We start from the raw sequence: 13,617 nt of genomic DNA, 5'->3' as shown, positions 1-13,617 counted from the left end.
AGAATACAAAATCTTAAAGATAATATCCATTGGTAAAGTAACTTGTAAAAATTGTATAAAATTAGGGATCATAATTTTTTTTTTGTAATTCAAAGGTATATTTATGGATATATATATATATATATATATATATTATCTTTCATTAATACTGATAGTTAAATTAAATAGTTTAATTAAATATTGATTTAATTACTAATTGAGCTTAGTCAAAGCTTACCAAGATTACAATTAGATTTTATAGTTTTTTTCTATTCAAGTTTTTATATATTTTTTTAAATGTGTCTTCTTATATCAGATATTTAAACTCCATTTATAACGTCTTTTTTAGTCTAATATGCTTTATTCTTTAAAACAACAACAAAAGGAACTAAAACTGTTGTGTAAAAATATACTTCAAAACTAATAATTCAATAAAACTTCAATCAAATGCAACCTAAGAGAAATGCAAGAGTTTTGTTGATGCACTTAATAACAAATAAAATGTGTTTCAAATTGGATAAACACCTGAAATCACTCCATACTCCAGGTCCTTGTTCCCGTGAGCTACAGTGGAGTTTACCTGTTTTGAGTAATATCAGGCCTTGTATTCTAAAGATTTGACATGATGAAATTGACTAGAATGAGGGAACAGTGTAGTCTTTGATATCACTAACTAATAGTTGTTTAGCCGAAATTATAATAAAAATCCTTCTACTTTGAAGATGAATTACAAATTTGAAGCTCACGAGAGCTGAAATGTTATGATTTCTTCATGGCAATAGAAGTTTAGAATAATTTCTTTGTTAATTGTTTTTCCTGATAAGGCGTCTTTCTGTTTTTTTGAATTTCTTGTGGTAATTTAGCTTCTATTTCTTTTCTTTTTCTTTTTTGTCAATCTTAACAAGAAGCAATACATCTTTATTTTTTAAAAAATCTTTGTTTGTTTGTTTGATTTTTTTTTTTTTTTTTTTTTTTTTTACTAAAAATATTAACTTGGGAGTGTCTCACAATATTTACACTTAAATTTCATGATATCAAATAAAATAACATCATTATTTTTATATAATGTTTACTTCTTTTTTTGTAAATTAACAATAAAAAACAACAAATGACTTGGAATTAACAAATCATTGTAATGCATAATGGCTTTTCTCAACTCTCCAACAATCTAAGTAACCTTTCTTTAAGGGTATTGCTAATGCCACTACAATTTGCTAATGTTATCATAGTTTTTGCGATTACTAACACAATCTGCCACTCACTAAAAATATCCCTTTATTGTTTTTGATACTAATAAAAAAATATTAATATTTCGAGTATATTTATATATACCCATTTAGACATGTTTTCAAATTATATAGGAAAAATTTAATTTTAATACAAAAATTTAATAAATCAATAAAAATAAGTTTTGCAAAATAAAAACATATTCCTATTATGAAAAATAAGAGTGGCATGTGGTGGATGGTGGGTTGTGGTAGTGTTTAGCAAAATCTTAATAAATTTTTCTTTAAAAAAGAAAAAAACAAAGAAGAAAAGTATAGTTTTATCATGTGAAACTTGTGCCCAGTGATTAAACCACTTGACTCACACAACTTTATTTGTGTGACTGCAGTGGTACTAACCCACACAACTGCTTTCATCACTTCCTTGTGTGAGGCTCCAGGAATTTCTTACTGACCTTTCTGAGTCATTTGATTTTTGATGTTGTAAATTTGAGCCTGTGTGGAGGAGTGATTTTGCATTAATAAACCAAATGGACATTACTCCACTTTGGTACTATCATGCCCCCTTTTGATACACTTCCCCCCATGCTATTCCATAGTAATAGTCCTTGGCCACAACTCCCTCTTCCACTTTGTGGTCTTTCTTTGTCACATTCATTTTATCACATCCCCAATTTATTTCTGGGTGACACCTCAAAACCACAAAATCCCTTAAAATATTTGATCTGAAATATAAGGGCCCTATTACAATACAATCCAAAATGGTATTATTCATCCAATCGATGTACATCATCCAGGGGTTTCTTTCAAGCTGGGTGTAAATAACCGTTTGGACAACGGGAAGAACGGATGCAATCCATCCTTGTCATGTGCACATTCATCCTCCATACTCAGATGGGTCGGTCCGACGCCACCTCATTGAAATAGGTCGGGTACGTTCATCCCTCTCATTCCTGCGCCTCTTTCATCCCGGCCTCCATTCTCCCGCCCCCGCTCTGACATTGTAACGACGATCTAATTTTTACTGTTTCGCTCGAAATTTTGAATGAGTATCCGCCATAGCCAGACCATGACTTCCCCCCCTCCCTCGCATTGCCGTTCTGCAACTTTTTCATGCCTTTTTCGGTGCATTCGGTCGCCTGTACAGGGGTGAAGGGCAGATCTCAGTTGCGGGATGTGGAGCGGAGCAGGTCGTCTGTGAGTGTGCAGATTTCGGGAAGCTAAGAGAATCGGGTGGTGTTCGTTCGTGTTTGGGGATCGATTGGTGAATGCCTGCAAGGGAGGGAAAGTGGACCTGGAGTGATACAGGTGCACGGTGCTGTATCGGGAGCTGATCGTGGCGGTCGTAGACCTGCTGTTTGCGTTGTCTGTGGCGGTATCGGATTATAATGCATTTTTGATTTGGTGGCATTTGAGTTCAGAACTCAATTTTGGACGATTTGTTTTTAGTTTTTACAAATGAGACGTTTGAGTCGTGAAGCTGGATGTCCTGTCTTCGTCCGTCGTCTTGTATACGGGTGTTCCACGCACAATGTCACGATTTCGGAACGTTGCAGCTTGAGCGAGCTTTAGTCTTGGCCACTGGGGTGAACATTTTTAAGGTTGTTTAAGTTTCGCTGGGCTTTTGAATTAGTGGCAGAGCTTGTGGAGGGTTTTGGCATTTTATTGGAGCGCACGCTCCTCAGTTAACTCGTTTCCTATTTCCTTTATTTTTGAAATTTTTTATATTTAGGTCTAGAGGAATTAAAGTCTTGGCAAGTGATCGTAGTGATTTGCATGGGAACCTTGGAAGTGCAAGGTCGTTTCTTGAGGACATGGTTAGAAAATACTCACTTGTAATCAAGCCTCTATGTTCTGGTTACACTTCACGTGTTCATGCAACATTCCGCAAAGAAATTTATTATATGATTGGTATCAGCAAGTTGAGTTTGAGAATTGGCATTTCGAAGGTGTGGGACCCCCTACGATGTGAGAGGAAACTGGAAATTATCAATCGGAACGATTTGGGAGTCTCATCCTTAGGAAAAATCTGTCCTACGGTTTGAAAACAAACTCTTGAGGAGAATGAGTATTACGTACGTATCAGCTGCTTGAAGCTTAAAAAGTAGAGCTCAAATCTGCCTAAATTTAACCGTACTCAGAGTCTGAAAGGGTACTTTGTTCACCGCTGTGGTTTACGAAGTGGCTTCAAGCTAGCGCTGGGGCTGTCTTCGGAGTATCTCTTATGAATCAATATCACATCTATGAGGCGATCGGACGAGGAAAGCACTCAGTAAGTTCATGATTTCTCTGATAATTGTTGTTCATGCTTTTGATCGAGGTCGCGCACAAGTTAGAATCATTTGTACGACGTACACAGATAAGAGTAAATGACCCTTGAGGGGCCATCCCAACTTGTTAATACTTACGTGGTCGTAGGTATTATTCAGAAATCAGCCCTTTTGGTTACGAATACACGAGGCTTAGTTGGGGAAAGGAGGAGCGAAATTCCTGCCGTAAAGACTTTCTAGATTCGTTTACTTTGGTCTTCTGAACTACATTTATCAACTGTGCTAGTTTTTGGTACATAAACCTGTTGTTTACTTACTAACAGAAGTCTGAATCTGAATGCGGTACGGAGTTTTTTGTGATTGTTCATAGCGACTTTAATATTTCTGGGATTTTAGGGGTGGCATGCACAGTATCCTACAGTTCGCTCTTCAAAGCTTTTTATAATTTATTGCAGTTCCGAGACAAATTGACGGCTTGAAGTATTTGTTTACTAGAGAAAAAAGATAACATCTTTTCATTTCATCCAGTACTAAGATAAGATTTTGTAGTTTGAGAGTGCTTGTAGTTTTGCTGAAGTTTCGTATTTGTGTAAATGATTCGGTATTCTTGAGACATGCTGTACATCCGGAAAGTGAGCTTCAGTTTCTGAGATGCTGTGAACTGTGAAGATTTCTAGATCTGATTTGTAGACAATTCTCCTTCCATTGAACACACAGCTGACAGCCCTTACGGGAGAAAGTATTGATTGATAAATGCTTGGAAGCTTGCCTTGAATTTCACACTGTTGCTCTTCTATCCATGCAGGTTGTGTATAAAGGAAGGAAAAAGAAGTCAATCGAGTATTATGCCATCAAGAGTGTTGAGAAGAGCCAGAAAACTAAGGTTCTGCAGGAGGTCAGTTGCAACTTGGGACAGCTTCGTATGCCCATATTCTTTTTGTAAACCTTGACTTTCAGGATGATTTTGTCACATTTTCTCAAAGTCACTGTGTTGTCTAAGCAGGTTCGAACCCTCCACTCACTTGACCACAACAATGTTCTCAAGTTCTACGCATGGTAACTCATTTCATCACTAGTTGATTGAATACCCATAGTCGATTGGATCCTTCTGTGAAAATATCTATTTCGCAATAAACTGTCAGTCAATGTCATTAATGTTTCTCGCAAAATGACTGTTGAACACACATTGGTCGTTCCACGTGATGGCTCTCAACTCCCATATCTGGTGCTGATAACATTTTCAATTTATAGGTATGAAACATCAGCACATTTGTGGCTTGTTTTGGAGTACTGTGTCGGAGGTGATCTCTTAACGCTCCTTAGGCAGGTGGGTTGCTCTAGTCCTGGTTTACTACTTCCCCTGATGCTAAGTATCAACCTAAAGAGCTGTTTTTGGGCATTTCTGTGAAGGATACCTTCCAGTGTACGACGGATGCATTTTTCGTGTTGAAATCGAAGATCACATGGTTTACAGGCCCTGTTTATCTAGTTAATTGTGCGTTTATTTTGCTCTAGTATCCGAGAAGCCGACAATTTTTGTACTGTATTGAAATCAATTTCTAGTCGTTCTTTGGAGCAAGGTTTCGCCTTTCATTTTTTCAGGGCAAACAAATCATTTTAGATGTAATGCTTCTTACTGTGTGGAAGAGAACAGAAATCCAGTGAGTTCTGATAGGAGAACAGAAATGTGTCTCATTGAATTAGTTGCGACAATATCTGTCCACTAATTCCGTTTTAACATCGCGTGCAGGATACACGACTGCCGGAGGAATCTATTCATGACTTCGCCCGCGATCTAGTTAATGCTCTACAGTATGTCAGAACATGTTCTACTCGTCATCCTTTGCCACGTAGAATGTTTATTATCTAACCTACTTTATTGTTGAATGCTTTACGTTCTCAAAGTCTACGTGTTCTTTACCTAAATTTGAGAACACACTATGTTGAAGCCTGATTCATGGTTTGCAGTATACGCTTGTTAGAAGTTAACTTTAGTATTTGTTGCTGCTTCCTACTTCTCAAAATTTCTGCTTGTGCTAAAATCTAATGCCTGATACAAGTATTTGTGTGTTGCAGATTCTTACATTCAAAAGGAGTAATTTACTGTGATTTAAAACCGTCAAATGTGCTCCTCGACGAAAATGGTCGCCTCAAGGTACGCGTGCTTTGATTCTCAGTAGCTATAAGATCATGACTAAGTTTTTTCATTGTATCACTTCTATTTCATCTTTCGCAATTAGGGCATCAGTCACGTTTATAATGTTTTGACATTAAGTTTGGATAAGGAGTTATGAAGGTCATTTCAGGGCGGTATGAAACCAAGTATGTCACATATGGTGCAATTACTATGTGTATTAATTTCTTATGAAGTCGAGGCTGAACTTTGAGGTAGTGGTGAAAGAACTAGTTCTGGTTATTGTCTGTGAATTTTCTGTTTGTCCCTCTAACGACCGCGCTCTTGCCAAGAATGCTACTCTTGTCTCTCTCCTTCAGCACGTTTAACTAGATTGAAATTTTTACACAACGTTAAAAATTCACCAAACTTTGGATGCAGCTTTGCGACTTTGGATTGGCAAGGCGCCTTAGCGATATCGCCAAGAGCTTTGTTCAAGAGGTAGCTCTAGTGCCCTCGTAACTTGTCCTGTCCTGTGTTTTTCCCCTTCAAAAGGGACTGTTCATGAAATGATATCTTAATGACTGTACGTTATCTACACATGGTACCCGTCTTGTTTCTGTTAGTGAGTTATTCAAGAAAATTTAGTCATTCTGACTTAAAAATCAGCTACACACGAAGTAACTTCTTTTAATTTTGTGCTTTAGGTTCCTATTCTGTTTGTTAGGTATTTTTTGATGGAATTTATAGGTTGCGACATATTTTTGAGTAAGATTGGTTTGATTTGGCAGCTACCTCAAGCAAAGCGTGGAACGCCATACTACATGGCGCCTGAACTTTTCCAGGAAGGAAGTGTACACTCATATGGGTCTGATCTATGGGCTCTGGGTTGTGTCATGTACGAGTGCTACGCAGGAAGACCCCCATTTGTATCTAGTAGCTTCACTGAATTGGTAAACTCTATAATTTCAGATCCCTTGCCGCCGATATCAGGGAATCCTAGTCCTGACTTTGAGAATTTGGTAACTCGTCTGCTTGTTAAGGATCCAGTTGAGAGGATACAGTGGGATGAGCTTAGGAATCATCCATTTTGGAGAACTAAGTGCAAGACGCTTCCATTACCACCTCAACCTGCATTTACAAATTTCTTACGACTTACTCAGAGATCCTCATCTCCTGAAGAGAAGTCGGAGTCGAGAAGTAGTACTCCTGTAGAAAAGAGGGTTGCAGATAGTAAGGGATCTGTGGTTGACAGGGCAACTCTGCGAGAGAAAGGTCAGAGTTTAGCTAAAAAGCCTGAAAGTAAACACGTTGGACAAGCTGAAACAGGATTTATTCCTGAGAAATCTAACCCTGGTCAAAGAGAAAATGGAAGGAAGGCGGTTAAAGGGTTAATTGGGAACGCACAGCCTAAGGCATTGGACCCCAAGTCCAAAGCGGGATTACCGGCAGTGAATTTGCTAAGATTGTCCAAAATAGTGAAGACTAATCTGCTGAAGGAAGCTGAGAATGATACTTATCGGCAGCAGTCCAAAGCAAATGGAACTTCCGATGATACAGACGTTACGATAGAGAACCGCGACGTGGAGCTGAACTTCGGAGAAGGTGCTGATAGTGAAGGCACAGAAGAGGATGATGATTTTGCTAGCAATGGTTCTAGTCCAACTGCTTCAACAGAGGATAATGAGCTGCGTAAGCGCTCTGCAACATCCGAGCAAATCCCAGCTTCCAAAGCGTGTAGTAGGGAATCAACTACTGAAGCCGAGGATCCCGTGCCAGTCAGTCCCCCGCAGTTTGAAAACAACGGTAGGTCCGAGGATCATCTTATGACACAAAATGAAGTTAAAGGAAATCAGTTGGATGCAATGCGTCATGTTGCAGCAACTCCACCAGGTGTGGGCATCTCAAGAAAAGGCTCTCACCGTGCTCCACCTAGTAATGAGGAATCCAGGAAGGACCTTGGTGCTGGGCATTCTAATGCTAACAGACCTTTAGTGGTACTTTCACAAGCGCTTTGGCACCCATCAGATCTTTCTGTCAGGCCAATCATGCTGAATCGGCGAATAGAGAAGGTAAACCTGGATGTCCTACGAAGATGTTAAATTCAGACAAGAATCAGCATCTTTCCATGTTTTCTGGAGTTGTCACTTCACAGCCTCGGCATTGCGGTGTCATGCATTTGATCAGTATCATCTAATTCTGGCAACCATTTCATGTTTCATTTAGTTAGTTCTCTAGTTTTGACTAAATTTTTCTTATCTTTTTATGCAACAGGTTCCGGAATCGAATTTCGATTCACGGCTGCTTCCTGTCGAGCGATTGACTTCTTCTGAGTTTGTGAAGCTGGAAGCGGAGCAGCAGAAAGTCTTTTTGAATAAGATCATGGGGAACATTCAAGGAAGCACAGTTTCAGTGAATGAGAAGATCAACACGTTAAAATATTTAGAGACTCTATGTACAAACATTGGCGCAGCCAATACATTAATTAATGGAGTATTGATGCCTTTGCTAGTGAAACTGCTGCGCACCATGAAAATCCCATCCCTGCGTGTGCAATTGACATCCGTTATGGGTCTACTTATCCGCCATGCTACTCTCATTGAAGAGGAGCTGGCAGGTTCAGGGATTGTGGCAGTCTTGACAGAGACTTTACGAGATAAACAGGACAAGGTGCTCAAATATTTTTCCACCTAGTGCTGTGAGGCAAATGTGCACCATCTAACAGGGTCGTATTCATGTGAATGCAATCATGTTATCAGAAATCGCTTTCATGGTTTTGATCAGGTTAATCTTTCCGCATTTGTTAGTTTCACTTATCGTCAGGTTTCTATTGTCAGCAGGTAAGGCGCTGTGCAATGGCAACTCTTGGAGAGCTGTTATTTTATATCGCAACACAGAATGACGGATCCCCTAGAGCAGGTGGTGGCCTCGATAACTCAGTCAAGGACGTCAAGTCTTCCAATACGTGGCAGGTATTTTTTCTAAATCTACTTGCACTTGATAACGATGTTATTGTGGATACTGGTTCCCCTCAATTCTGTACATTGCAGGAAATGTGTAATTAAAATTTTCATGCAGATGGTGCAATAGTTGCTAATTCTACTCATAAAAGGAGAATAATTGATGTTTGAGGTTTTATGAAATTCGACGCAGATTCCAGGTACAACGATTGCATTGATATCTTCTATACTTCGAAGGGGTGAGGATGACGTTACCCAGCATTATGCATTGAAGACTATCGAGAATATCGCAAGTCAAGGTGGAGATTGGGCTCAACGCTTTACGAATAATGAAATTATCGACAATCTTTGTTACACCTTTCGAGCAGCAGCCAAACCAGAAAACCTGAGGGTGACAGCAGGTTCTTGTTTAGTTCGCCTGGTCCGATTCCAGCGAACCACAATCCTTGTTGTTCTTGATAAGATCACCTGTAAGGAGCTTGTGGGGGGACTTGCCAAAGGGAGTGGACGAGAGCAACAAGTGAACATCAATCTCATCAACATGGCTCTTGAAGGTAGCAGTGTTATGCCTATGAGCAAGTATCTTCATGCCCTTGTGGAGGAGAGGAGCCTAGTACCCAATGTAGTTGCCATGCTGGAGCAGGTTTGTTTATTACATTCGAATAACATAAGCTATTACTTTTGTCTTACCTTTCTTTTTAAGTGTAGGGTCTCGTATTAATTTTTGTCTAATCAAACTAAAGGAGCTCATTTTCTCTTGCACGTGTTTCCTCGCTATTATGTCTGCGACCTAGCTCTTGGACTTCTCGACTACTAGCATCTTCCATTTAAGTCAAGGTTACTTTTCTTATCGTAGAAGTACCAATGAAACAATTTCAATCATCGTACGATTTACATGATTTAGAAAGCTTAGCTCTATCACACGCTAGGATGTTCAAACTGTACAGAAGTGGGTAGATTGTGAGGTCTTTCACACAAGATGATATTGTGACCTAAGACATGTATTAACTTTTCTCTCTTTTCCGATCCACGTGGTATTAGGGTCCAGAAATCCTTCGTGGCAAGTCTTTGGTATGTTCTGCGCTGTTGTGTAAAAATCGACGGTGGTTACCTTCACTCTGTAATGCGAAGATGCTGCCTGCAGCAGAGAGATTATCAAAGGAAAAGGACCCATACGTGCAGCAATGCATGGAAGCTTTGGTGCAAACTGTTGTTGGTGTCGTTCCTAGTATATTGGAAACGATCAACACAGACATTGCTCTATTGGCTAGCGGAAGGCGAACTCCAGGACCGGGCTCATCACCTGCTCGTGGCTCACCAAGAAGTTCCCTTCCTTTGTTTCCGGTGATATTAAACTTGATAAATAGTCCCGCTTTCAGGAGTCGTATGTTAGACGAACATGTGCTGGAGGGATTGGCATCCTTTCTCAAGCGACTAGAGACCTCTTCTTTTCCGGTTAGTAGCACTGACAAGAGTCTTCAAAGCAGAATTTTTCTTTCATTTATGCAACTATCCCGTGTTGAGTTCTTACCTAAAAGAAGGATCACTAATTTTTGTGACAGGTTATTACCTTATATCTACTTAGGTATGAGTTGTTTGACTGGAATATGATGCATGAAGCCTGTTTGCCTATTTTCCGACTAACCATGGCCTGTGTCTTTGTAGGGACAAGTTGAATTCCAGTCTACACTCCTGCAGATAGTAGAAGTTATCTCTCAACAGTCACCAGCATTGTTGACTTACCCTGATACATTCATTTCTGAAGTGTTACCGAGCCTTGCTATATTGTACGAAAAGAACACTGATGGAGATATACGGTTCCTTTGCCTCAAAGTTTTCTTTGATATCTTAGTTGTATTTCTTGATGATATCTCCTCTATCAACACTACCAAGGACCAGCAACCGTCAAGAACCGTATTGAGTGCGCCCAGACGGTACCTGAGATTCCTCAGTTGGCCCCTTGTTTCTCTTTTTACAAATGTTAATCCACTAGTAGGAAAATTGCAGCTATTGCTACAACTGGCTCCAAAGTATTTCTTTGTCTTAAGTTGAATTACACTCACTGCTCTTGTGCAAGTCTGATCGCTACACAACTTCTAAACCTCAATTGCCTACGTATGCATCTCTCATCGTAAACCTTCTGCAAGTTGTGTGTTTATATGATGTTTTATGTGATTCTTCTCTTCTTTGTCCCTCTGCTCTGTCCAGATCGTGCTGGAATTGTAGATCTGAAGAACAATATTTACTCACTAGAGTCGGTGTCTCATATGTCTACTTAGATACATGTGTTTCAGGTTCCAGCTGTAAAACTTGCTCTAGTTTAGTTTCCTTTGGCTCGAATGGCCTCTATCCTGTCCTTTAATTAAATTTCTGCTCTTCATCGTGCAGGGAGAAACTTGAAGACATTGTTAAGCAGCACTTTCTACCAATGTACCCTATTCTTTTGCAAGATGAAGACCCTATACCTATGTATGCTCAAAAACTTCTGGTTATGCTGCTCGACCTCAAATGCATTCAAATCGAGGACATACTTCAGCTCAAGTTAATATTTCAGTTCTTTGAGTTCTTACAATACGACTTAGCCAGCATAAATCTTCACAACGTGCGGCTATGTCTATATTTGGTATCTTCCCCAAAAATGGATTCAGTAGTTCTATCAGATCTACGGATTGTAAACCACGTGGGAGCACTATTGGATTTCGTGCATGCCAAAGGCATGCAAGATTTCCTTGACCCGGTTCTGTCAGTTTGTCGATTCTTCCTCATTCGTAGTCTTGAAGACTGCTTGGAGTCAAAAAGTAGCAATGCCACGGCAACGACTGCTGTCGACGAGATAGTTTCTCGATCAGGTAGGCTGAAGTTTTGATAAATGTTTAGTATTTAACGGGATGACGTTTTGCGCACAGACGGAGTTTGTTTTAGCTGTGGAAGAAAGTTGACCATAATGATATCTTCCTACTCTGAAAATGAATGTATTATCTCTATGAATGCTCTAAAATATACATTGATTATGATGGAGCTTTCTTTTCGCGAAGTTTTTACATGTAAACTCTAATCCCACGTGTGGCTGCTATTTAAATAGCTATACAGGACATTGGAGACCTAGGAAAGTATGCGGCCATTTTCGTGGAGCTTTGTGGAAGCCGAGAACCCCAGGTTGCAGAGACGGCAGCTGAGTGTCTAGTTTTAATGATCAAGGCTGCCCCGCAGTCATCAGTTGGGCCCATTTTTTCAACTGCGGGTCGCTTTGTGAACTTACTGGAAATCTGTTCACAATTTCACACGCCGTCTTTATCAGCAAAACGTCAGAGCCAACTCTTGTTTGTAATATCTGCCTCGTGCAAAGGGCTACGTGAAATGCAGACGAATAAACAGTCTTTTCGAATTTCCTCTCCCTCGAGGTCTGACTTAGTAGCACTCGAGAATATTGTTTTGCGCTTTCGTACGTCAAGCTCACCTCAAGTATCAGAGGCTGCTGTTAGAGCTACCTTGGAGTTGCAACGCGTGACTCAAACTGCATATAGCGTTGTTCAGGGATCAACGTCAGAGCAGCATTGATTCGTGGCTTGGAGAGTATTTTCCAGCGTTATCCAGATTTAGCAACTGTAGACAGCCATTCTTATGGTGGACTGCTTGGAGGCTTTAAGTGAGGTTGTAAAATAAATAGAAACTTCATAAGAGAGAAAAACTAGCAGCTCATGTACCTACCCTCAGTGAGCCTAAGATGGTCGGATGCAATCAAGCCTTTTATTTTCTTCTAGTGACTGTGAATTTGAAATAACCAAGACTGTTGAACATGATCATGTATTTGATAGGTTGTGGAATTAGCAGGCTTAGATTCGGTAATTACTAACATTCTTTATTACTTCTATGCCTAGGCACTGCTACCACAAACGCATCAATCGTAATTGATACGAAGCCTTTGTACACTCATGTATTCACACAAATACAAACCCATGTCTCCAAGTTTGTATGTAGGAAAGTTCTTGTTCTCTTTCTTTTTCCCTCTATCCAATATTGGCTGTAATTGGGCACACGAAGACCTGTTATGATATGAAAGGAGCACTTTCCTTTCAAAGACACTTCTTACGTATCATTTTTATCTTGCATCACAATGACAAGCAAGGAAAATTTGTTGATTCTGAGCTACTTCCGGAATACTTATTTACATTATTATATCCGAACTTCTTTCAAAATTTGCTCACGTGTTTGGGTTTTTATGGGCTCCTTTTTGCCCTGGCTTGTAATTTTAATATATGTCAAACCATTGTCGATCCCTTAAAAAAATGTTGCATGAGTATATTTATAGTGATTTTGTCGAAGGGATAAGTTACACAATCCTCTCTTGGATAATCTTATTTCATATTTATCATCAATCATAATCTTTTTAACAAAGTAAACTTTGTGTAATTTTTCTTGCTAGTTTCAACGTATCTAAATTATGTTTTTTACTATGTCAATAAGTGTTAATAAGTTGAAAACTTTATAAATAAATTAACAAATAAAACAATGTCTCAATTGTATTTTAAGTTTCGGTTTCATGTTTTATTCTAAAATGGAATAAATATGTTTGATGAAATATTTAAAATCTGTATGATTTACAAATACAATTGCATCAAAATTGTACTTTAGTGAAGAACAGATGGATGGATTACAGCACCAAGATAAAATTTACATTTACTCATGCCCATCTTCTCAGATAATTTGTAGTTATAACTCGTCACTATGGTAATCAATGATCATGCTGCCAAAACCAAAATACATAGCAATATGACATCAGGAAAAGAGGATAAAGCACAAACCAGCACTTTTAATAATATTACTGTAAAACCTTATAACAAGCTTATTTTTAAACGTGCGATTCTCACGATCTATCTCCACTGTTGTGCATAATTCCAGACTTGGCAATCGGTCTCTGTTCATGCTTTCATACCTGTTCTCAGATGTAACTAGTACAGAAGAGAGTACCAATCCTGTATGCCCGGAACAACAGTTGAAAGTACTACAGACAGGATCGTAGAGAACTTACGCAAAAAGGAAAAAAATCAAAAGAAAAAAAAAGAAGCTCA

General features: G+C 39.1%; 1 protein-coding gene across 3 annotated transcripts; it reads left to right on the top strand.

Annotated features, from left to right (window-relative positions):
- Nucleotides 1–2,974: 2,974 nt before the first annotated feature.
- On the top strand, nt 2,975–12,308 carry LOC112279069 (serine/threonine-protein kinase RUNKEL). Of its 3 annotated transcripts, none has more exons than XM_024513162.3 (15): nt 2,975–3,477; nt 4,281–4,370; nt 4,479–4,531; nt 4,727–4,802; nt 5,226–5,287; nt 5,552–5,630; nt 6,030–6,089; nt 6,380–7,660; nt 7,863–8,258; nt 8,429–8,560; nt 8,742–9,191; nt 9,590–10,003; nt 10,214–10,482; nt 10,937–11,397; nt 11,631–12,308. In XM_024513162.3, exons 1-15 carry the CDS (start codon nt 3,430–3,432, stop codon nt 12,104–12,106), a joined length of 4,347 nt encoding a protein of 1,448 aa, XP_024368930.1. In that variant the 5' UTR covers nt 2,975–3,429; the 3' UTR covers nt 12,107–12,308. The 3 variants fall into 3 exon arrangements, with proteins under 3 accessions (XP_024368930.1, XP_073395857.1, XP_073395854.1); XM_073539756.2 differs by having other exon boundaries at nt 8,426–8,560; nt 8,742–9,102; nt 9,693–10,003; XM_073539753.2 differs by having other exon boundaries at nt 8,426–8,560.
- The last annotated feature ends 1,309 nt before the right edge of the window (nt 12,309–13,617 follow it).

The sequence above is a fragment of the Physcomitrium patens genome, chromosome 2 (assembly GCF_059467195.1).
Source record: "Physcomitrium patens ecotype Gransden chromosome 2, ASM5946719v1, whole genome shotgun sequence".
NCBI lineage: Eukaryota > Viridiplantae > Streptophyta > Bryopsida > Funariales > Funariaceae > Physcomitrium > Physcomitrium patens.
Note: the sequence above shows the minus strand (reverse complement) of the source record. Positions and strands in the feature narration are given on the sequence as shown.